The sequence below is a fragment of the Phyllostomus hastatus genome, unplaced genomic scaffold (assembly GCF_019186645.2).
Source record: "Phyllostomus hastatus isolate PE091 unplaced genomic scaffold, TTU_PhHast_1.1 phas_contig_1, whole genome shotgun sequence".
NCBI classification, from domain to species: Eukaryota; Metazoa; Chordata; class Mammalia; order Chiroptera; family Phyllostomidae; genus Phyllostomus; species Phyllostomus hastatus.
Genome location: NW_025333498.1, coordinates 4,485,619 through 4,507,779, shown reverse-complemented (window position 1 = coordinate 4,507,779; position 22,161 = coordinate 4,485,619). Strand labels below are relative to the sequence as shown.

The 22,161-nt window shown below is 36.2% G+C and overlaps 1 protein-coding gene across 2 annotated transcripts in view; it reads left to right on the top strand.

Annotated features, from left to right (window-relative positions):
• NAB1 (NGFI-A binding protein 1) overlaps positions 1-22,161 on the top strand; it is a 48,653-nt gene that overhangs the window by 7,826 nt on the left and 18,666 nt on the right. For both annotated transcript variants that reach the window (XM_045826132.1, XM_045826055.1), the window contains exons 2-4: positions 1,836-2,670; positions 18,580-18,713; positions 20,956-21,007. In XM_045826132.1, coding sequence (XP_045682088.1) covers positions 1,855-2,670; positions 18,580-18,713; positions 20,956-21,007 — 1,002 coding nt within the window. In that variant the 5' untranslated portion in view covers positions 1,836-1,854. The remainder of the gene's footprint in view (positions 1-1,835; positions 2,671-18,579; positions 18,714-20,955; positions 21,008-22,161) is intronic.

The window sequence follows — 22,161 nt, the reverse complement described above, 5'->3', positions numbered from 1 at the left end:
CTGGGTCCCAATTCCATTTATTTTATGTCTCTTGGAAAGGCATCAGTTCACCTGGCAATACACTTTTAAAATAAAAAGTCTGAAGATTCGAGGGGGTGACTAGTTGATCAAAGCAGATTGTGGTTAACACATAGGTTCCAGGAGATGGGGTTTCCCAGGAGTCACTCCTTAGGGTGGTAAGGAGATGCATTCTCCTTGGATAGGATGACTCAGATTAGAATTTTATGTAGCATTCTGATTGATGGCATAAAGCAAAAGTCCAGATTTGGTCTCTTCAGGCCTTCAGGGATGTTCACAATATTCCCCTGCTTGCCTTATCTTCCCGTTAATGATTGCTCCATACTATTTTGAATTGAGAGTGGAGCTTCTGTTTTCCTCTGATGTATGTATTTTTTTGGCCTTCTGTAATTTTCTCCATAGAGGGCTACAGGGTCCTTTTAATCCTAAGAGGATGCATTATTACACATTTGTTTCTCTTAAATGGAAGTACTTGGCCAACTCCTTGTATGTGGGAGGTCTCCAGGCAACTGAATAACTTTTAAAGGCTGCTAAGAGGTCAAGACATACTTGGCTAGGTCTTGTTCTTTCTCTTTAAAGGCAGGCTTCTCTGTCTCGCTTGGGCTCTAAAATGTTTCTTCGTGGCTATATCTTAGGCTCTCTGTTGCTTCTTTGGAGGGTTTACTCACTCTCCCTCATTTCATCCTGTATCTCTAACCCTTACACACACTTGGACTCCAGTCCTGTGCCATAAAGTGCAATGTGTTTGAAAGGGAATCCATCATCCTGATTTTTCTATATCCCCAATGCCTGTCACAGTTGTAGACTCTCACACATGTATTCCAATCCTGTTACTCTTTTGTTCCTGGGACTGTAGAAAGTGTAACCATTTACTCTCCTTCATCACTTATACCTAAATGATCACCAAATCTTGTCATTTATTTGTTTGAATTTTTCCTGCCTCTTTTTATCTTGTTTCCTAATATACTACCTTCTAGCTTTTCACTTCCAATTCATGCTGAAAGCTCTCTTCCTCTGCCTGTCAGACTTAATGTTGCTATTTTTTTTTTCTTTATAAAAAGGGAATAGCTATATCTATCTTGCAGGGCTGTGACAAGGATTAGACATAATATAATATAAAGTGTTTATCATTATTATCTGGCACAAAATAAGTATTCAGCGAATGGTGTAATAATATCCTTCTTACCTCCTTCTCAATTTGATTATCCCTCACTTCACCTCTGTGTCCACACCTTGGAAGCAGCGAATAGTCAAAAATATGGGCTATAAAGCCCTGTGAGCCTTGCTTTGAGTCCCTAGACTTCTGCTTAACTAGTTGTGAGATCTCAGGCAAATTACTTCTTATCTTGGAGCCTTTATATTTTTCTCTTTAAAATGGAAACAATTATACTGACCATTGGGATTGTTAGGACAGAAAAATGAGATATTTGTGTTCAGAGAGCATGCTTCCTTAATAGTTGCTGCACAAATGCTTGTTTCTGTCCTTCCCATATTTCATTCTTTTTAAAAAAAATATTTATTATTTTTAGAGAGAGGGGAAGGGAGGGAGGAAGGGAGAGAAGAAACAGCAATGTGAGAGAGAATTTCTATTGGTTGCTTCTTGCACATGCCCCCAATGAGGACTGAACCATAACCCAGGCATGTTCCCTGACTGGGAATCAACCAGCAACCCCTCGATTGGCAGAAGGACACTGAACCAACTAAGCCACACCAGTCGGGGCCCATACTGTGTTCTTAAATTCTGTAGTGTCTAACAAATACTGGGTTTAAGAAGTTTGGAGCAAGTGTGATGAGCATTTTCTCTCTTCTTTTTGCAGGTTAAACACATCCACAGTAATGGCTGCGGCCTTACCCAGGACCCTGGGGGAGTTGCAGCTATATAGAATATTACAAAAAGCCAATCTGCTCTCTTATTTTGATGCCTTTATCCAACAAGGTGGTGATGATGTCCAGCAACTCTGTGAAGCTGGAGAAGAGGAATTCTTGGAAATCATGGCCCTTGTGGGCATGGCTAGCAAGCCCCTTCATGTTAGAAGGCTACAGAAGGCGTTGAGAGACTGGGTTACAAACCCTGGCCTTTTCAATCAGCCGCTGACTTCCCTGCCTGTTAGTAGCATACCCATCTATAAGTTACCAGAGGGATCACCAACGTGGCTGGGAATATCCTGTAACAGTTATGAAAGGAATAGCAATGCCCGGGAACCTCATGTAAAAGTCCCCAAGTGTGCTGCCATCACCTGTGTGCAGAGCTTGGGACAGGGGAAATCAGATATGGGGAGCTTAGCTCTGCAGGGTGTTGGTGAGTCCAGACTCTGGCAAAGCCACCATGCCACTGAGAGCGAGCACAGCCTCTCCCCAGCAGATCTCGGCTCTCCAGCTTCCCCAAAAGAAACCAGTGAGGCACTGGATGCTGCAGCCGCACTCTCTGTAGCCGAGTGTGTGGAGCGAATGGCCTCTACGCTGCCAAAAAGTGACTTGAATGAAGTGAAAGAGCTGCTAAAAACCAACAAGAAGTTGGCCAAAATGATTGGTCACATCTTTGAGATGAGTGATGATGATCCACACAAAGAGGAGGAAATTCGAAAATATAGTGCAATATATGGCAGGTTTGACTCAAAGAGAAAGGATGGGAAACATCTCACGCTTCACGAGGTAAAAAGATCATGTTTTTCTCTGTATGTAGCATGTTGTGTTCCTAGGAGAAAAGTTTGGTAAGCATTTGCAGCAGAGGAGACATACTCCTTGAAAACAGTATTAAAAACATTTAGGTCTTCATAAAATATAACTCTTTTATGAAAATAGACCATATTTATTATGTTAGGGTGTTTTTATGTTGAACTTTGGAACTACAGAGTAGGATGGCTTAGAAAAATTTAAACAGTGAAGGCATAAAGTCTTTGCCTTTACAAGACTGTTTTTTAATTAAGACATCAAAAGGGATTTTAAGTGTTTTATCATTTAAAAAACATTTTTGTAGAAATTTTCTAGGAAAAAAAAAAGGTGTAGTAATAACCAGAACTTAAAGTAATTTTCAGCTAGCATAGAATACAAAATTACATTAGGTGAATGTTGGAAGAATGAATTATAACTTTGTTTTCATTTATATGGGTTTATATTGTTTTGGTTTGACATTTGGCATTTAAATATCTTATTGTTTTATCTTCAGTGCTTGTCCCAGAAGTATTCTGCTTAAGTGTGAGAATGCATGTATACATAGCATTTCATTTACTCCCTTTCTGTTGTCTGTTTGGCCAACACAACATTTTTAAGATTTAACTCAAGCATAAGCTTATCTCTCTTCTGATATGTTTTTTTCTGAATTAGAATAACCTTTGCATTTTTATCCCTGCATATACTACGTTGCAGTACCTTTAATTTCAGCACTTTATTGTACTTATTTGTATACTAGTCTGTCTCAGTATATTGGGTCTCTTCAATGCAGAGATAATATCTCACTCATTTTATATCCTCTGAGCCTAACACACCCAACAAATGCTTGAAAAATAAGTGCATTTTCAAAACTTAAAAAGGGTATTTCATAGCTGAATTTTTATTAGCCATTTATTTTTTAGAAGAAAGAAATAAGCTGTGTGAAAAAAATGTCCAGTTGGACACAGAATTTCATTTTAGAAACATGAGATCTTTCCCCCAGACTTATACTTTAACACCAAAAGAGAATATATACTTATTGTAAAATATTTATTTTTTGTATTATATTTATTTATTGTAAAGTAACTGTATTCATTTATTGCAAAAGGATATAAAGTGATTGAATCTGTAAACTTTTGGGTGCTTTTCTTTACATATACAAATATGGGATCATGTTTGCACACTCTTCTCCAAATTCCTTTCTTTTTAAAAATTAACAGTAAACACATAGTATGATATACTATTAGACATATTTTTAAAGTATATTTTATTGATTATGCTATTACAGTTGTCTCATATTTTTCTCCCTTTTATCCCTTTCCTCCCTGCAACCTCCTCCTTCTAGCATTGCCCCCCTTAGTTGATGACCATGGGTTGTACATATAAGTCCTTTGGCTTCTCCATTTCCTATACTGTTCTTAACCTTCCCCTGTCTATTTTGTAACCATGAATTATGCTTCTTATTCCCTGTACCTTTTTCCCCATTCTTCTCTCTTCCCCTCCCCACTGATAACCCTCCATGTGATCTCCATTTTTGTCATTCTGTTCCTGTTCTAGTTGTTTGCTTAGTTTGTCTTTGTTTTTTATTAGGTTCAGTTGTTGGTAATTTTAAGTTTGTTGTCATTTTACTGTTCATAGTTTTGATCTTCTTCTTTTTCTTAGATAAATCCCTTTAACATTTCACAGAGTATGGGCTTGGTGAGGATGAATTCCTTTAACTTGACCTTATCTGAGAAGCACTTTATCTGCCCTTTCATTCTAAATGATAGCTTTGCTGGATAGAGCAATCTTGGATGTAGGTCCTTGCCTTTCATGACTTTGAATACTTCTTTTCAGCCCCTTTTTACCTGTCAGGTCTCTTTTGAGAAATCAGCTCAGAGTCTTATGGGAACTCCTTTGTAGGTAACTGTCTCCTTTTCTCTTACTGGTTTTAAGATGCTCTCCTTATCTCTAATCTTGGGTAATTTAATTATGATGTTTCTTGGTGTGTTCCCTTTTGGGCTCAACTTCTTTGGCATTCTCTGAGCTCCTTGGTCTTGTACGTCTAGTTCCTTCACCAGATTGGGGAAGTTTTCCTTCATTATTTGTTCAAATAAGTTTCCAGCTTCTTGCTATTCCTCTTCTGGCACCCCTATTCCTCTTCTGGCAACCCCAATTTGGAAGTTGTCCCAGAGGTCCTAAAACTTTCTGGAGTTTTTCTGGAGTTTCTGTTCTTTCACTTGGGCCATATTTCTTTGTCTCGGGGCACTGTTTATGTTGTAAGAGGCAGAGCCTTAGGTATTCACCAGGATGGGGCAACTCACTTGGCTGTGTTATGGCGCTGACTGTGGGGGAGGGGTCCAAGATGGAACAGTACCACTTGCTCAGCTCTTGCCCACTTTCAGTTACTTCCTTCACTTCCCACAAGTGTATTGTGCCCTTTCAAATTCCCAGGTGGGTGGGCTTGGGTATGGTCTAGGATCCACTGGGTCTCCTCCAACAGACTCTCCTGTGAGGCTGGGAGTTTCACCTACTGCAGCAACCCCCACAGATTTTTACAGCCAGAGGTTCTGAGGCTTTAATTTCCCATACTGGAACCCTGGGTTGTATGGTCTGTCTCACTCCCCAGCTGTACCTCCCAGCTTATCCACACGCAAATGTGGGACCACTCGCTCTGCCAGCTGCTGCTTTGTCATGTGTCCGCTCTGCCCAGGCTTCCCATCTCCACCCCTCCTACCAGTTTAGATGAATGTTTCTTCTTTAACTCTTTGGTTATCAGACTTCCATACAGTTCCATTTTTTGTCAGTTCTGGTTGTTTTTTGTTTTTAAATTGGTTGTTATCCTTCTCTTGGTTTTGCAAGGAAGCAAAGCATCCTGGCCAGAAAACCTATTAGATATTTTTTAAGTCAATACACATAGCGCTAACATCTTTATGAGTCGCACTGTACTCCATTATTTATCTTAACCATTCACCTTTTGATATTATATAGGTTGTTTCCTTTTTATATTAAATACGATGATGATTGAACATTATACATGTGCACCTTTACAGACTTCTGCATATTTTTCTATAGGTTTCAATATGTAAGATTATGGGATCAAAGGATATGTATATTTAATATTTTAGTACATACTCCTAAATTGCCTTCTAAAAGCTGCAACAATTTACACTTCCACTATCATTATATGCAAGTGTCCGTTTCTCCACTTTGCTATTTTGCTAATATTGTGTTTATCATTCTTTTTAAGTGTTTTTTATTTTTTCAGTTACAGCTTACATGCAAAAGTATTTTGTATTAGTTTCAGTGTACAGCATAGTGATTAGATAATCATATACTTTACAAAGTGTTTCCTTGCTATTTCCTTAGCAATAGTACATAGTACTGTTCTGGCACTACATATTTCCTGGCACCATGTGTAGTTATTACAATATTATTGACTATTATTGTTTTTAGTCTTTGCCAGTCTTCATATCTTTTCATATAACAGATTCAATTTTATGTTTATATTCTTTGTTTTAATGTTGAGATTTTTGTCTTACCTTTAAAAATATTGGTTGGTATGAACTTTTTATATTCTAAGGATATTAACCTTTTGTCTTATGTTGTAAATATTTTCCCAGATTCTCATTTGTCCTTTGGACTTTCAGACTGCCATGTGGAAGTTTAATTTTATGTCTTATATGAGTTTATCAGTCTAGTTCTTCAATCTTTCACCAGTATAGAGTTATTTTAATTAATTTAGCTAAATAATATAGTTTAATGTCTGGAAAGGAAGTGCCACTTTAATAGTCTTGTATTGCAGCCTCTGTTTTTTTTAGGTAATCTTATGCATTTCTCCTTCCCAATGAAATTTTTTTAATGTGCTTGTTAAATTTCCCCAAAATTTCTGCTGGTATTTTCATTAGAAATGCCTTACAAGTAGAGATTAATTTGGAAAAAATTGACATTTTACAATAATGAAAACTCCCATACAGTAACATAGGGTATGTACGGTAGTTAGTTACTTAGATCTTTTATATTCCTGGGTAATTTTTTAAGTTCTTTATTTATATGGGTTTTACACCTTTCTTGTTAGGTCATGTACTACGTAGTATATATATGTATGTTAAATGTCTGTATAATGTATATGTAAATTTATTTTTTAATATAGGATATGCAGATACATAAGGTTGTTATAAATAAATTGTTGTATATGAATGTTTCCCACATTTTAAAAAAATTTCTCACACTGCCTGACTTTTGTATATTAATCATGTTTGCAACAAGTTTACTATCTGACTTTTTTAAATAAATGAGTTTAGGTACGAGTGTACACTGGAGCTTAAGATCATAGAATTGGTTAGCAAAATTACTTAAGTGCAGTGAATCAGTGATTTGATCTTTTTTGGGCATATCCTTTTACAATTGTTATGTATTATTGTTGCCATACAACATCTGACTCATGAGAACTTGTGAGTGGAGCTAGAAAATACACTTAGTGGTATAATTCAGATATACTTGGATACTTTCACTACCTATGAACCAATAAAAGAATCTACTAAAAGGCTATCAGCAATAGAAAACAAAGGGCATAACATGTTGGCAGTTTCATTTCATGCTTTAATCCAGTTTTCATATAATTTTTAATTGCTTTTTTTGTTTATGCTATTACAGTTATCTCCACTTTTTCTCCCTTTGCCCACCTCCACCAACCCCTGCCCCAGGCAATCCCAATATTGTTTATGTGTCCATGGGTCAGGCGTATATAAAACATAGCAAATGAAACACAAAGTTTAGTTACAAGACATGTATTTTTATCAAAACAAAAGTATGATAAAAATTACTTTAATAAACCCACTTGACCTCACATTATTTTAAAAAATTGTAATGTACTTAAAAAAATTCGTAACAAATTATTTCATACTTGGCTTTTGCTTAGAGGCTCTTTGCTTCTTTGGGTAAATAGGTACAGATAGTATTTAAGTAATGAAACCATTGTGATTTTCCCAAAAGAAGGGAATACTTAAAATGAATGCTAGTAGGCTGAGATGTGGGGCTGGGGCTTTGGAAAATGTGGCTTGTGTTTTTGAAACTTATAGCATTTGTTATTTGTAACTCAAGTATGTGAATCTGGTCCAATAATATAGTTCAGGAGAGAAGATTATAAATCAGGATTGTTTTTCAAAGTAGTAACCATTCAAAAACGTAGCAGAAGTTAAGAAATCCTTAGGGAATTAAAAGTACTATTAAATGTACCTTTTAGATATTATGGTAATTTCACATTTTTTTACTTGACTATTTAAAATGAGAGAGATTTTTTTAGTTTTTCTAAATTCCTAAGATTAATGAATATTACTGGTTTGTCCTCAATTTCCAAATAAGGAAATATATGACTTACTAATTAACTGTTGGTAGTATTTCTGAGAGGCTTTTTTTTAAAATATATAAACCCCATGGACATTGTTCTTTTAATCTTTCAAGACATAGAGCTGTATGTAGGTCACTAGTGGATGAAAGATGTAGGAGCTTATCTATATCTGAAAAGATTTTTTTCAACTCTCACAGTTACGGAATAAATTATTGTTATAAATACTTTTTTATAAGCTAAAGAATCAGTGCTGGTCTTAGGAACTGGCTAGGGATGGCCTGGTTTAGAGGAGTCAGATCTTGAAGATAGTATGAGGGGCTGAGGCTTAGAACCACACTAATTGTTGGTGTGGGACGGGGACTAAGGCACAAATCCAGAAGCAGTACTAGAAAGAATTCTGGGCAGGCATTGTTCCATCTATCGAAAGATGTGTTAGCAGATATGTGGTAAATTAAACAGTCAGATCTTAAATCAATGAATGAATGAAAAACAAACTACAATTTAAGAATAGCAAAGCAATAGAGAATGTAGGAACTCGTAATATTCAGGAACATAAATAAGTAGAAAACTTGGCATAATAGAATGTTTGTCAGCATATAACAGCTTCCAGCCAAGGCAGCTCTAGAACTCAAAGATAGGAAGAGGAAGAGGGGCAAGTGTATAGATCGAGTCAATAGGTAAATTGTAGACCTAGTAGAACTTCTGCAGGAATTGGAGTGGTCAGCACATTATCGAGATAAGGATGATAATGTCAAGTTTATAAGGTCAGTTTCCATTGTAGTGTTGAGAAGTCAAGGCTTAGTGTTTCAGAGGAGTTCAACAGCCTTAGTTGTGAGAGAGGAAGAATGCTGAATCTGGGAACCCCATAGACCTGAACCCATTTATTAGTAAGTTATGATGCCTTATTCTGAACTCACAGCTTAGAATGGATAGATTTCAGCATCTAATACTTAAACACAAATGTTGGTCATTTCCTTTTGATCATTTCAAAAAATGAATTATAGGACTTTTAGGGTAGTCTGTTTCTTTTTTATTTTATTGTAATTTCTTAAAAGATTTTCTTTATTTATTTTTAGAGAGTGGGGAAGGGAAGGAGAAAGAGAGGAAGAGAAACATCAATGAATGGTTACTTTTTGCACACCCCCAGTTGGGGACCTGACCCACAACCCAGCCATGTGCCCTGCCTGGGGAACAAACTGGCAACTGTTTGCAGGTTGGCATTCAGTCCACTGAGCCACACCAGCCATGGTGGTAGTCTGTTTGTTTTTGAGTCACTTTTGTTAAGTCACATTTTTCTAGGAATATGTTCATCTAAGTTTTTAAACTTACTAGCATAAAGTTGTTTATAGTTTTTAAGCTCTAATATTATTTTTATAGTTAAATCCATTTTCCCCTCATCAGTTTTGCCAGAGGTGTATCAATTTCATTAATCTTTTTAGGGAGCTGCAAACTAGAGCCTGTGGCCAAATCTGGCCTGCCTCCTGATTTTGTAGATAAACATACATTGGAGCACAGCCGTACCCATTTGTTTATCTCTGTGATTGCTTGTGAGCTCTGATGTCAGAGCTCAGTAGTGGTAGCATAGACTCTGTTGGCCTGTAAAGGTAAAATATTTTCTGCCTGATCTTTTGCAGAAGAAAACTTTCTAATTCCTAATCCTTTTGAAGAAGCACCTTTTGGTTTAGTTGATATTCTTAGTTGTGCTGTGTGTGTGTGTTCTCTTTTCTTAGTTTATTTTATTGTCCTTTTCTCATTTAAGCTGATTGCTTAGTTCATGAATGCTTGTTCTCTAATATAAAAAATTAAGGCTCTAAATTCTCACTGTGTATTGAATTAGCATTCAAAGTCTTAATACAAAGTTATCTTATTATTTTTCAATTCTGATTATTTCTCTTTATAATTTATTTGCTGACTCTTGAGTTATTTAGAAGTGGTTTTTTTTTTCATTTTTCAGATATAAGGGTTTTGTCCTTAATTATTTTTCCTAATGATTTCTAACTGAATTACATTATAGTCAGAGAACATAGCTTGCATATTGCTAACTCTTTAATATTTGTTGAGATTTTAGTTATGGTCCAGTATGTGGTGAGTGTTTTTTATATGTGTTTCTGCAGTTGTGGTGGAAGAGTATTCTGTGTATGTCTGTTCCAACAAGCTTATTAACTCTGTTTTTCAAATTATCTAATCTTTTTTTTTTTACTTGTTCTATCAGTAACTGAGAGTTGTGTGTTAAAATCACCTACTATGCTCTGGCTGGTGTGGCTCTGGACTGAGTGCTGGCCTGCAAACCAAAGGGTTGCCAGTTTGACTTCCAGTCAGGACACATGCCTGGGTTGTAGGCCAGGTCCCTAGTTGGGGGCACGTGAGAGGCAACCACACAGTGATGTTTCTCTCCCTTTCTCCTTCCCTTCCCCTCTCTCTAAAAACAAACAAACAAACAAACAAATAATCTTTAAAAAATTAAAAATATAAAATCACTTATTGTAATTGTGGAGTTATCTGTTTCTCTTCATATTAAGCAATAACCTTATATATTACTCTTTAATAATCTATTTTGCTTTAAAAACCTATTTTCTTTGATATTAGTAAAAATACAAGTGCTTTCTTTTTGTTAGTAATTTATTTATTTATTTATTTTTTAGAGAGAGGGGAAGGGAGCAAGAAAAAGAGGGAAACATCAATGTGTAGTTGCCTCTCACATGCCCCCTACTGGGGACCTGGCCCACAACACAGCCATGTGTCCTGACTGGGAATTGAACCTGCAACCCTTTGGTTCACAGGCCAGCATTCAATCCACTGAGCCACACCAGCCAGGGCCCAGTCTTACATTCTTTGTCTTTTAACTAGAATATTTAGTTCATTTACATTTATTATAGTGACTAATATTCTGAATTTATTTCCATTTGTTTTGTATTTCTTCCTGTTTTCAACTTTTTATATCTCAAATTGATCATCTGGAATAAATTTATTTTCAGCCTGAGGTGCATCATATAGAATTTTCTTAATGAAGTTCTACAACTGGCAAGTTCTGTCCTTCTCCACCCCACTAGAAAATATTTTGCTCCGATTTTTTTACCCTGATTCTTATTTTAAGCTGTTTTCATGGAAAATGTTGTATGTACGCAAAGTAGAAAGAATAATACAATAAATTCCCATGTTGCCATCACCTAGCTTAAAAATTATCAACCTTTCATATATACCCAATAATTTTAAATAATAGTTAGATATAGAAACTTGATTATGTTATTTTACAGAAGAATATATCATATGCAGATCTTGCTCTGTATTTTCTTTTTTCCCTTTTATTGAATTTATTGGGGTGATACTGGTTAACAAAATTATACAGGTTTCAGGTGCACAGTTCTATAACATATCATATGTCCTCTGTATTGTGTGTTCACCACCCCAAGTTAAGTATCTTTCATCACCATTTATCCCCTCTATAATCTCACCACCTTCCACTTCCCCCTGGCAATTACCACACTTATGTCTGTGCCCATGAGCTTCCTCTCTCCCTCTCCCCCATTTCTCCCTCTCTTCTCTCTTCTATCTCTCTTTTTCTCCTCAACCCCTCCAACAATCAGTTCCTCCTAGGACTGTTCACTGTGTCCCATAGATTTTGGGTTGTTGTGTTCTCACTTTTATTTATTTAAAGGTATCTTTTGGTTTCTTCCTTGATCTCATTGTTAACCCATTCATTGTTTAGTAACAAGTTATTTAGCCTCCATGCCTTCCTGTGATTTTCCTGTTGTTTTTTCTTGTTATTGATTTCTAGTTTCATATAATTATAGTCAGAGAAGATGCTTGATATGATTTCAGTCATATTAAATTTATTAAGACTTGTTTTGTGTCCTAAGATGTGGTCTCTTCTAGAAAATATTCCATATGCACTTGAATGTATATTCTGCTGCTTAGGAGTGAAATGCTTTAAAGATATCTATTAAATTCATTTGCTGTAGTGTATCATTTAAGGCTGCTGTCTCCTTGTTGATTTTCTGTTTGGAAGATCTATCCATTAATATTGATGGGGTGTTAAGACCCCCTACTGTGACTGTATTACTGTCAATCTCTCCCTTATGTCCATCAAGATTTGCTTTCCTTATTTAGGTGCTGCTATGCGGGATGCATAAATGTTTACAAGGGTTATATCCTCTTGTTGGAATGCTTCCTTTATCATTATGTAGTGTCCTTTGTCTCTTACTGTAGCCGTTTTTTAAAAAGTCTATTTTGTCAGCCGTAAGTATTGCTACCCACCTTTTTCCCCCTTTCCACTTGCATGGAATATCTTTTTCCATTCTTTTAATTTTAGTCTGTGTGTATCTTTTATTCTGAGGTGATTCCCTTGTAGACAGCATATATATGGATCTTGTTTTCTTATGCATTTAGGTAACCTGTGTCTTTTGATTGGAACATTTAAGCCGTTTACATTTAAAGTGATTATTCATAGGTATGTCTTTATTGCGATTTTTTTCTTTTAACTGTGTTCCTTTGTTGTTGTCATTGTCTTCTTCTTCCTTGTTCTTCTTCTTCCTTCTCCTCCTTGGTCCTTTAACATTTCTTGTAATAGTGGTTTGGTGGCAATAAATCCCCAAAGCTGTTTATTTCTCCTTCAGTTTTAAATGAGCCTTGCTGGGTAAAGTAGCCTTGGTTGTAGGTCCTTGCTTTTCAGCACTTTGAATATTTCATGCCAGTTCCCTGTGGCCTGAAGTATTTCTGTTGAGAAATCAGTTGATAGTCTTATGGGAGCTCCCTTGTAGGTAATGGTCTGTTTTTCTCTTGTGGCTTTTCAGAGTTTCTCTTTGTTGACAACAATGCAGTGATGGTGTGGGGGGTGTTATGGATGGAGGTGGAAGAGAGTATAGGCAGGGTAGATGGTAATGGAAAAGATAAAATAAAAAATAAATAACTGCTAAGTTTGAAATATGAAAAAAATTCTCTTTTTGTTTTTAACCTTTGCCATTTTAATTATGATATGTCTTGGTTTGGGTTCTTTGGATCCATTTTGTTTGCAACTCTGTGCTTCCTGGACTTGTGTGTCTTTTTCCTTTACCAATGTAGGGAAGTTTTTGGTCATTATTTCTTTAAATAGGTTCTTCATCCCTTGCTCTCTTTCTTCTCCTTTTGGTATCCTTGTAATGTGGATGTTGTTATGCTTCATGATGTCTCAAAAGTCCCTTAAACTATCCTCATTTTTTAAAAAATCTTTTTCCTTTTTGCTGATTGGGTGTTTTCTTCTACCTTGTCTTCCAAATCACTGATTTGATTCTTTGCTTCATCCAACCTACTGTTTATTCCTTCCAGTGTATTCTTCATTTCAGATAGTGTATTCTTCATTTCCGACTGTTCTTTTTTATGGTGTCTATGTCTTTTTTTTTTCATGTTGTTGAGCATCCTTATAACCATTACTTTGAACTCTATATCTGATAAATTATATTTCTCCATTCAGTTTAGCTCTTTTTCTAGAGATTTCTGCTTTTTTTAAAAAAAAATTTGGGTCTTGTTTCTTTGTCTCCCCATTTTGGCTGCTGCTTTGTGTTTGTTTTTATGTATTAGATAGGTGTGCTATGACTCTTAGTCTTTGTGGGTGGCCTTATGTAGTAGGTGTCCTATAGGGTCCAGTGGTGCAGTCTTCTTGATCACCTTAGCCTGGTGGTCCAGAAATGTCTGTTGAGTGGGTTATGTGGGCCTTCCTGTTGTAATTGAGTCTTGATTGCCGTTGGCATGTTCGTGCATGGGATTGACCCTTAGGCTGGCTGGCTGTGAGGTTCATCCCCATCCGCAGCATATGAGCTGCTATGCAGGTAGGTGCTGACCACACCAAGTGGAATTTGCCTCAGCAGGGTTTGGTGCCTGCTGAGATCTCCCTTTGGATATATTTCTTGTGAAGCTAACTGAATCCTACTTTGATGTCTGAAGCTGGGTTTGTTGGTTCTGAGCCTCTCGGGAGGGCCTCTGATGCAGACCAATGTAAGATGCTGCCTGTGACGGGCCCTCAGCAACCTGTTAGAACTACAAGCAATCCACAGTGTGGCTGCCTCTGCTGGGCCTTGGTGTGCATGGAAAGTATCAAGGTGCACACCAAGCCCAACCTTTATTAGCACCAGCCCTGAGGACAAAAGTCCTAAGGTACCTTGAGATCTGCCTTGGCCTACGTCTGACTTCTGGCTACCTGTTTGGCTTAGCCACTGAACGAACCTCTGGCTATACTCGCCAGCAGGGCATAAACTCCACAGGGTGGGGCAAGAGGGAATCCAGAGGGTGGGCCTGTTGCTTTCCCCCAGCCTAATGCCACATGGAGGGGAATTCTCCATCCAAGAAAGATGACGTCTGCAATATAGGAGAGGGACTCAGCGTGGGGATCCTGACTGCTGTTCCTGCATCTCCCTTCCCAGAGCCACAAATACCAGTTTCTCTTTGTGTCTCTAGTCTGCTCTGCCCTTCCTTTGCTGGAGCCCAGGGTCTGGCTTCAAACAAAATTTTGCATGATGGTCCTTTTAAGAAGGTGTTGGTGTCTCTAGCAGACTCTCATCTCTTTCTGGTGGGCAGAAACTGTTTATTTTCACAGCCTGATGTTGTGTGGTCACCTCTTCCTGGCTCTGGTGCCCTGGGCTATGGAGCCCGGCTTGGGGTTTAGACCCCACGCTTCTCAAGGGGAACTCCCCACAGCTGAGATATCCCTCTGGCTGCTGCCTGTGGGAGTGGATCCAGCCCTTGTGTCTCTGCCCTTCCTACCAGTGTCAACATGGTTTCTTCTGGAAATCCCTGATTATAAGACTTCTCTTCAGCTAGTCTTCAGTTGTTATTCAGGATGGTTCTTTTACAATTTAGTTGTAATTCCAGTTTGGTCCTGGGGGGGCTCGAGGGAAGGTTTCACCTACTGCACTGCTATCTTGGATCTTTTGTCCTGATTCTTGATTGATAATTACTCTGGGTATCAAATTCTATATTGTCATTTATTTTTCCTTGGCAATTGAAGATACCATTTCCTTGGCTTTTGTCTTTCATTGTTGTGTTTAAAAGTCAGTGGTTATCTGATTATTGTCTGCTTTTGAAATTCCGTTTGTCTTTGCCCCAGCTTCCTCTCTCTGATTTCTCAATTTTTCTTGGTATTTTTTTTTTACTGTATTACTCTTTAGTCATGTTTTCAACTTTTATTTCTGTAAGTGAAGTCTTTGATGTCTGACTTTGTTATCTGTTGTTTCTGCTGGTTTTTACTTTTGATGCTTTTTGTTTCTTTGGATGTTTTATGATTTCCATCTATGATCTCATTTTTCTTGGAACTGTGGGACTGTTTTGAGGCCTAGGAAGAAAAGGTATTCTCCTAGAGGTTATTTGCATTTGCTTCTACCAGGTACCTGTATTATATACACCGTGCAACTCTGGGACCCTGTAAAAATAAAATCTCAGACTACTTAGTGTGAATTAGGGCTAAAAATATAAGGGCTAATTTGGGTTATGAAACCTCTTGAGAGTATCTTCTGTTCTCTCCCACTCAGTGGGAAAGACAAGGTTCAAGACAGGTGGTTTCCCTTGCATTGCTCCTGGAGGTAGAGGTGTATTTCTAAGTCAGCCTTACACTGGGCATATAACGCTTTGGGATTTTAGCTTTACAGAGGAGAGAGGTCTTAGACCCCTCACTTTTGGTGGATCCTGGGTGTTTCTTCTCACTACCTTCCCTCCACACTCACTTTTCCTCTCACTACTCTCCCTCCGCTCTCACCAGCCACACTAGGCTGTGAAGGTTGAAGCTCAAGTTCATCTGGTTTAGCAACTGTCCTTATGTATTCCTTTGAGATGCTCTCTTCATTCATTTTGAATAGTCCTCAATAGTCCTTACTGTTTTACTGACTCATTGATGTATTTAAAATAAGGTTTTCCCCTCTACTTTGTCCAAAAATTGTAGTTGTTATCTGTGAGAGGGACCAGTCAGGTACCGATACCACCCCGTGCTGGAAATGAAAGTCCTGATTATCTTTTGAGCCTCCCTGTCACACAACATTCACATAAGCGTCTTCATGCTGACAGTAATGAACCCAAAGTCCCGATCATTTGATTGTTAAAAGTTACCATTTTAGCTACCAGTAAAGAGACTTTTTAAGTCTAGTTATGATGATAGAAAGCAAACTTTTAAGAATTTTTTTACATGAAGCTATGAATGGAATTTTGGTATTTTTAGCCACGAAAAGAGGAAGTGGAGGAAGTAAGTAAACCAGTTAGGGAGAATATCTTATTTTATACTTTTAACAAAATTAGAAACTTAGAATTAAAAAAAGCCCCAGCATGGTGACACAGTGAACAACCATTGTTTTTCAGTATTTTATTATTGTTTGAAAAATGTAATGGTTTTTAAAAAGTATTTATTATCATTTTAAAAAAGATAATGGCTGTTGATTTAATTACTAGTGACTGGGAGCATGTAATCTAGAAAACATTGACAAAAAATACATTTTTGATAGGAAAGGTTGATGATTGGCTTCTTACTATAACTTGGGGTAAGCTATTTATTCCTCTGGCCTGTTTTTCTACCAGGAAGCTCCCTGAGGGCCTGAACAGTTCAGTCTACTTTTTTTGTCTTTTGGAGCCTGAATTCAGTAACAAAGAATGCGTTGTGTTGTTTTCCTTGGTAGGATGATGGAAGGAATACTAGAACAGTTTTTAGTCTCTGTTGAAAAGTTATTTTCTGTGGTTGTGCATAAGCTCCTACTGAAATGTTATCAAATAGTATTTAAATCAGCCTCACTCTGGACATTAAACGACCCCCCATTTTTCTTAGAAGTACTTATTGAGCATCCAATTAATGCCAGATGTTAATGTAAACAAGCCAAGTTTCTGCCCTGATACATGGCACAAGTAAAGAATACATGGCACAAATTTTCTACTACTTTTCCGAGTAGTGGAAAAGGCAGATTACAAATCGTTATTCACATTTGTGTTTCTGTGTACACAGAGAAATATTGGAATCACATAGATTAAATGATATATTAAGTCATTTTTGATGGAAAGATTGCATGCTGTATTTACTGTCTTCTTTTGCTTCTCTGTATTTTTTTTAACTTAAGAAAAATTATTGTTAATAAAGTGGGATACCTGAGTCAGGAAAAACAGTAAATGCCTGATTTCTTACAAAAAAACACACAAGAACTATTACTAACAACAAATTTGCGTCCAATGTGTCTCCTTGTTTACTTCTTGTTAGAGTTTTTCCAAGGTAGTGATATCCCTGTTGGGCCCTGAGAAAACTGAGACATCTGCCATCACACTCCTTTTTTTTTTTTTTTCCGCCATCAGTCATGTTTTGAATGAGCATGTTTCTTGCTTTTTTCTTTTAATCCTCACCCCAAGAATGTGTTTTTATTGATTTTAGAGAGAGAGAAAGAAAAACATCGATGTGAGAGAGAAACATCCGTTCGTTGGCTCCTGCACATTCCCCTATTGAATTCACAACCTAGTTATATGTCCTGACTGGGAACTGAACTTGTGACCTTTTGGTGTATGGGACAATACTCAAACCAACTGACCCACCTGGCCAGGGCAAGAATTTGTGCTTTTTTAAAAAAAGTCTTGGCTGTTCTATATCTATTTAAATTGACAAAATTATATGTGTGGGGGGGAAATGTTCTAGTTTATTAAACAATTATGACATTTTTGGGTAACATTTACTATTTTAGATTTTAGTACAGGGTGTTTGGTCAACTAGCATCTCTATATTGGCAATATTTAACTCTTACGTGAAAAAATAGAATTAGATGACTCTTAAGAGATTCAGTGACTCTAAGACCTTGTTTTTCCAATATAGCCTAATTTGTAATAACCATTCTTACTAAGTGTTTTGGTAACTATTTTAACTAAAATCATTTAACTTTTACTCCTTGAGGAATTTTCGTGTCAATTTACATTGAAAAAAAAAATCTACCAGACCATGTATACTCACTTTTAGTTAGGGAAATACTACCACCATATCACGTAGTTAAATCCCTTGTTTTTTTTTTTTTAATAAGAAAAATGAGATGCAGGACATTTTTTACTTTTTATTTTGTTTTGCTTATTTTCTATAAACTCTCATGCCTAAACAAAAATAATTAAAGCATATATTGCCCTGGCCAGTGTGGCTCACTTGGTTGAAGTATTGTCTCATAAACTGCAAAGTCACAGGTTCAATTCCCAGTCAGAGCACATGCCCAGGTTGCAGATTCAGTCCCCAGTGAAGGCATGTGTGAGAAGCCCCCGGTCAATGTTTCTCGCACTGATGTTTTTCTCCCTCCCTCTCTTTCCCTTCCCCTCTCTCGAAAATCAGTAAGCATGTCCTTGGATGAGGATAAAAATACATACATACATACATACATGATATAAATAAATAAAACTAAGATGACTATTTTGATTAGTTTGAATTCTGGGAGATGGCAGATAACTTGATTTTCTTTTGAAATTATGCATTAAGACTAGGAGTAAAAACCATCATGATTTTTATTAATTATAACTTCAATATATAATGATAGGACTTTTTTATATTCTTCAGTGAAATATTTTATATATTGATGAAATAAAAGTGTTTATAATTTTTAAAACTTTATTTTGCTATGCAGCTCACTGTTAATGAAGCGGCTGCTCAGCTCTGTGTGAAGGATAATGGCCTCCTGACAAGAAGAGATGAACTTTTTGCCTTGGCTAGGCAGATTTCTCGAGAAGTCACTTATAAATATACTTACAGAACCACCAAGTAAGTTTGACTAATTGGCAGTGCTTTTGCATTACTTGATAGAAGTAGAACTTGAAATACCATCCACTGATAATATATAAGCATGTCTGAAAAAAGTGTGATTATAATTTTCTAAAGTTAAACAGTAAAGTGGCTTTTCAAAACATTATTGCTAAAGTGTTGTTTTATTTAATTCTCTTTTTCTTTAAAAAATAATTTTGTAACACTATAATATTCTGGTGGGGTTTTAGACAGTCTCTCATGCAGATGCTTTGGTTTTGGGTATGATGATAGGGTAGTCAGCATTTATAGACATATTTGTACACCACTAACTACATGAAATTGAACTTTGAGGAAGCAAATTAGTTCCTTTTATAGGTGTTTGCAGTGTAATGAGATTAACTAAATAGATAAAAATACTCCACTGACCAGTATTTAATGGAAAATTGGAAGATAATTTTATTACTGGCAAGTGGAATATGGAACATGTGTTTGAAATTTTTAAAAAACTTCATGTTAAAAGGCAATGATAGTTTTAAAATTTAATGTAAACACACCATATTACTCTTCATCTTCTCCTCACTTGTACCCCAAGCATTATCTGTAGTTTCAGACCATTCTGATTATGTTCACTTGGTTCCACGTGGGCCCTTATTTCCAATGTACCGTCGTTTGTGCACGCCACAGCTTCTCTCAGTAGATGCAGATGACCATTTGCATTAGAATGACTGAACCTGTGTTGAAAAGCCACACACTGAGCACCTTCCCAGTCCTAATAAATCACAGTCTCTGGGGATGGAACCTTGGAATTCAAACTTTCACAAGCATCCCACATGATTCTTGTGCACATTCAAGTTTGAAAACAACCCTTATAGGCATTTGCTGTCATCACCATTATTTTTCTCATAGCTGTTTCATTTTTTACCCTACTTAAGAGCTCACGTATTTACAAACTGACAAGTAAAAATATACAGACCAAATAAACAGGGTAAGCATATACAGCAATATTATAGGATTGTTTCTAAGGTTTGTTTTTTTTTTTAGAGTTGGATAATCAAGAGCTAATTTAATGATTTTTCATTTTTTTATACAAAATTGTTCTTCAGGGTGCTTTATTTAAATAATTTTAATCAAAGTCATATGTGCACATCATTTAAGAAGTCACATAGTACACGAGGCTTATAATGAAACTCAGCAGTTCCCCTTCTCCACCCCTTTTCCCTTCCCCCTTTTTAATGCAGCATCTCAGAGGCAACTACTATCAACAGTTTTTAGCTGTTTCTTGTAGTATTTACATATTTTTTAATTAAATATACTTTAAAATACATAATTTAGAAGGCAAAACTAAGTAGGTAGTACAAAAACTTGCACTCCCATTCTTGTCTCATTTAACCTTGCACCTGCAAAGAAATATAGTTTCTCATTTTTCACCTTTCTTAAAAATCAGTAGATAGCATGTGTCTACATTATTCTGTGTTTTGCTTTTATTTTAACATGTCTTGGAGCTCTTGCTATAAGTATTAGTGTATATACATCTTCCTTATTATTTTTTACAATTGCATGGTATTATACTGATGTATCATGATTCTATTAACTAGTCCCCTATTGATGGATTCTTGAGTTTTCTAGTCTTTGTCATTATAAATAATATCACAATAAATACCATTATGCATATCTTATTTTGTTGGTTCCGAGATACACATTTTTCACATTTTAACATCTTTTATATGAAGATGTAACTTACAATTGATGGCTTGCCATCGTTTAATGGTTAGTAGTAGTTCATATATGTTAGGTACCTCTGTGCGATAGATTCCCAGCAGAGAGATCTCTAGGTCAAGGGGAAATGCACCTATAATTTCAGTAGATTGATAAAATACATTTTAATCTCATGTGGCTTCAGGTATTCATCTTAAATGGCCATTGTTGTCATTTTTGTCCTAAATCCATAAAGGGATATTATAGAATACAGTCCTCCTTGATTTTTTTTCCTTTTTCATTATGTAATAATCATTATATATTTATTACTTTCTATATGGGGAGTTCTTGGTAGTGGTCTTTTAAAATATATAATATAATTGTGTATGTATTTTTAATGTTAATTTAGACATGAAAAGTCTAGTTTTTATTATTTCATCGTTCATTATACATGTCTTATTTTTGGTGTCAGGGTTTCGGGGTTATGTTTTGGTGGAAGTTTACAGATTGACCTGGAATAAAATTTCTTTCTCAAGTTTTTCTCTCTTTCTCTCATTTCCTTCAGGTCAAAATGTGGAGAAAGAGATGAATTATCTCCAAAGAGAATTAAAGTGGAGGTATGATTATATATTTTCTTACATTAATAATGTTTGCTTTAGTAGTTCACAATAAAAAAAGGATGGTCCCATAAACTAGTGAAAAATATAAATTGTAGAATCTTAAAAAACAGAACTTTTTTTGCTTTGAAGTATCTATAGTAATTTGAACTAGGATACTAAGGAAATTCATAGAAGAAAACAGTTATAAGATTCATGTCTAGTCAGTTTACCTAAGGTTCATTTGTAAATCGGTATTTTTTACAGATTTAAAACTGTGCTGGTTAAACTATTTTTTAAATATTCTTTCAAATTTAATCATCTTGTCAAATATTTTTAGAGGAACTAAGATTTAATTTCTTTACATTCTCTCTGAAGGAAATTACAATTTAGTAGGTGCAAATTATGGAGACTTCCCTGTAATTAAAGCCCCTTTCAGAGGTCATGGTTGAAGCTGTCCTGATTTTCAGCCTGCCAGTGGTAAGGTGGGAGTTGAGTAAGAAAAATGTGCTTTTCCTAGGGCTCTCAGAACTATAGGACAGTTTCAGAACTACTGTTCCTTAATTTGCATTGAATACAGTAGTCCCCCTACCCCAGCTTTATTTTCGCTTTCCACAGTTTCAGTTACCTGTGGTCTCAGTTACCCCCAGTCAACTGCAGTCCAAAAAGATTAAATGGAAAAATCCAGAAATAAACAATTTGTATGTTTTAAATTCTGTAACATTCTGAGTAGCATGATGGAGTCTTGCTCTGTCCCACTTAAGACATGAAACATCCCTTTGTCCAGTGTATCCATGCTGTGTATACTGTCTGCCCAGTAGTCACTTAGTAACTGTCTAGATTATTAGATTGACTATTGCTATATGACAGTCCTCATATTCAAGTAACCCTTATTTTACTTCATAATGGCCCCCAAGTGCAAGAGTAGTGATGCTGACATTCAGATAGGCCAGAGAGAAGCCACTTTAAAGCTATGAAGTGCTTCCTTTAAGTGAAAAGGTGAAAGTTCTTGACCTACTAAGGAAAGAAAAAAAGTATGCTGATGTTGCTAGGATCTACAGTAAGAATGGATTTTTGTATCTGTGAAATTGTCGGGTAGGAAAAAGAAATTTACATTAATTTTGCTGTTGTACCTCAAGGTATAAAAGTTATGGCCACAGGAAGTGATAAGGGCT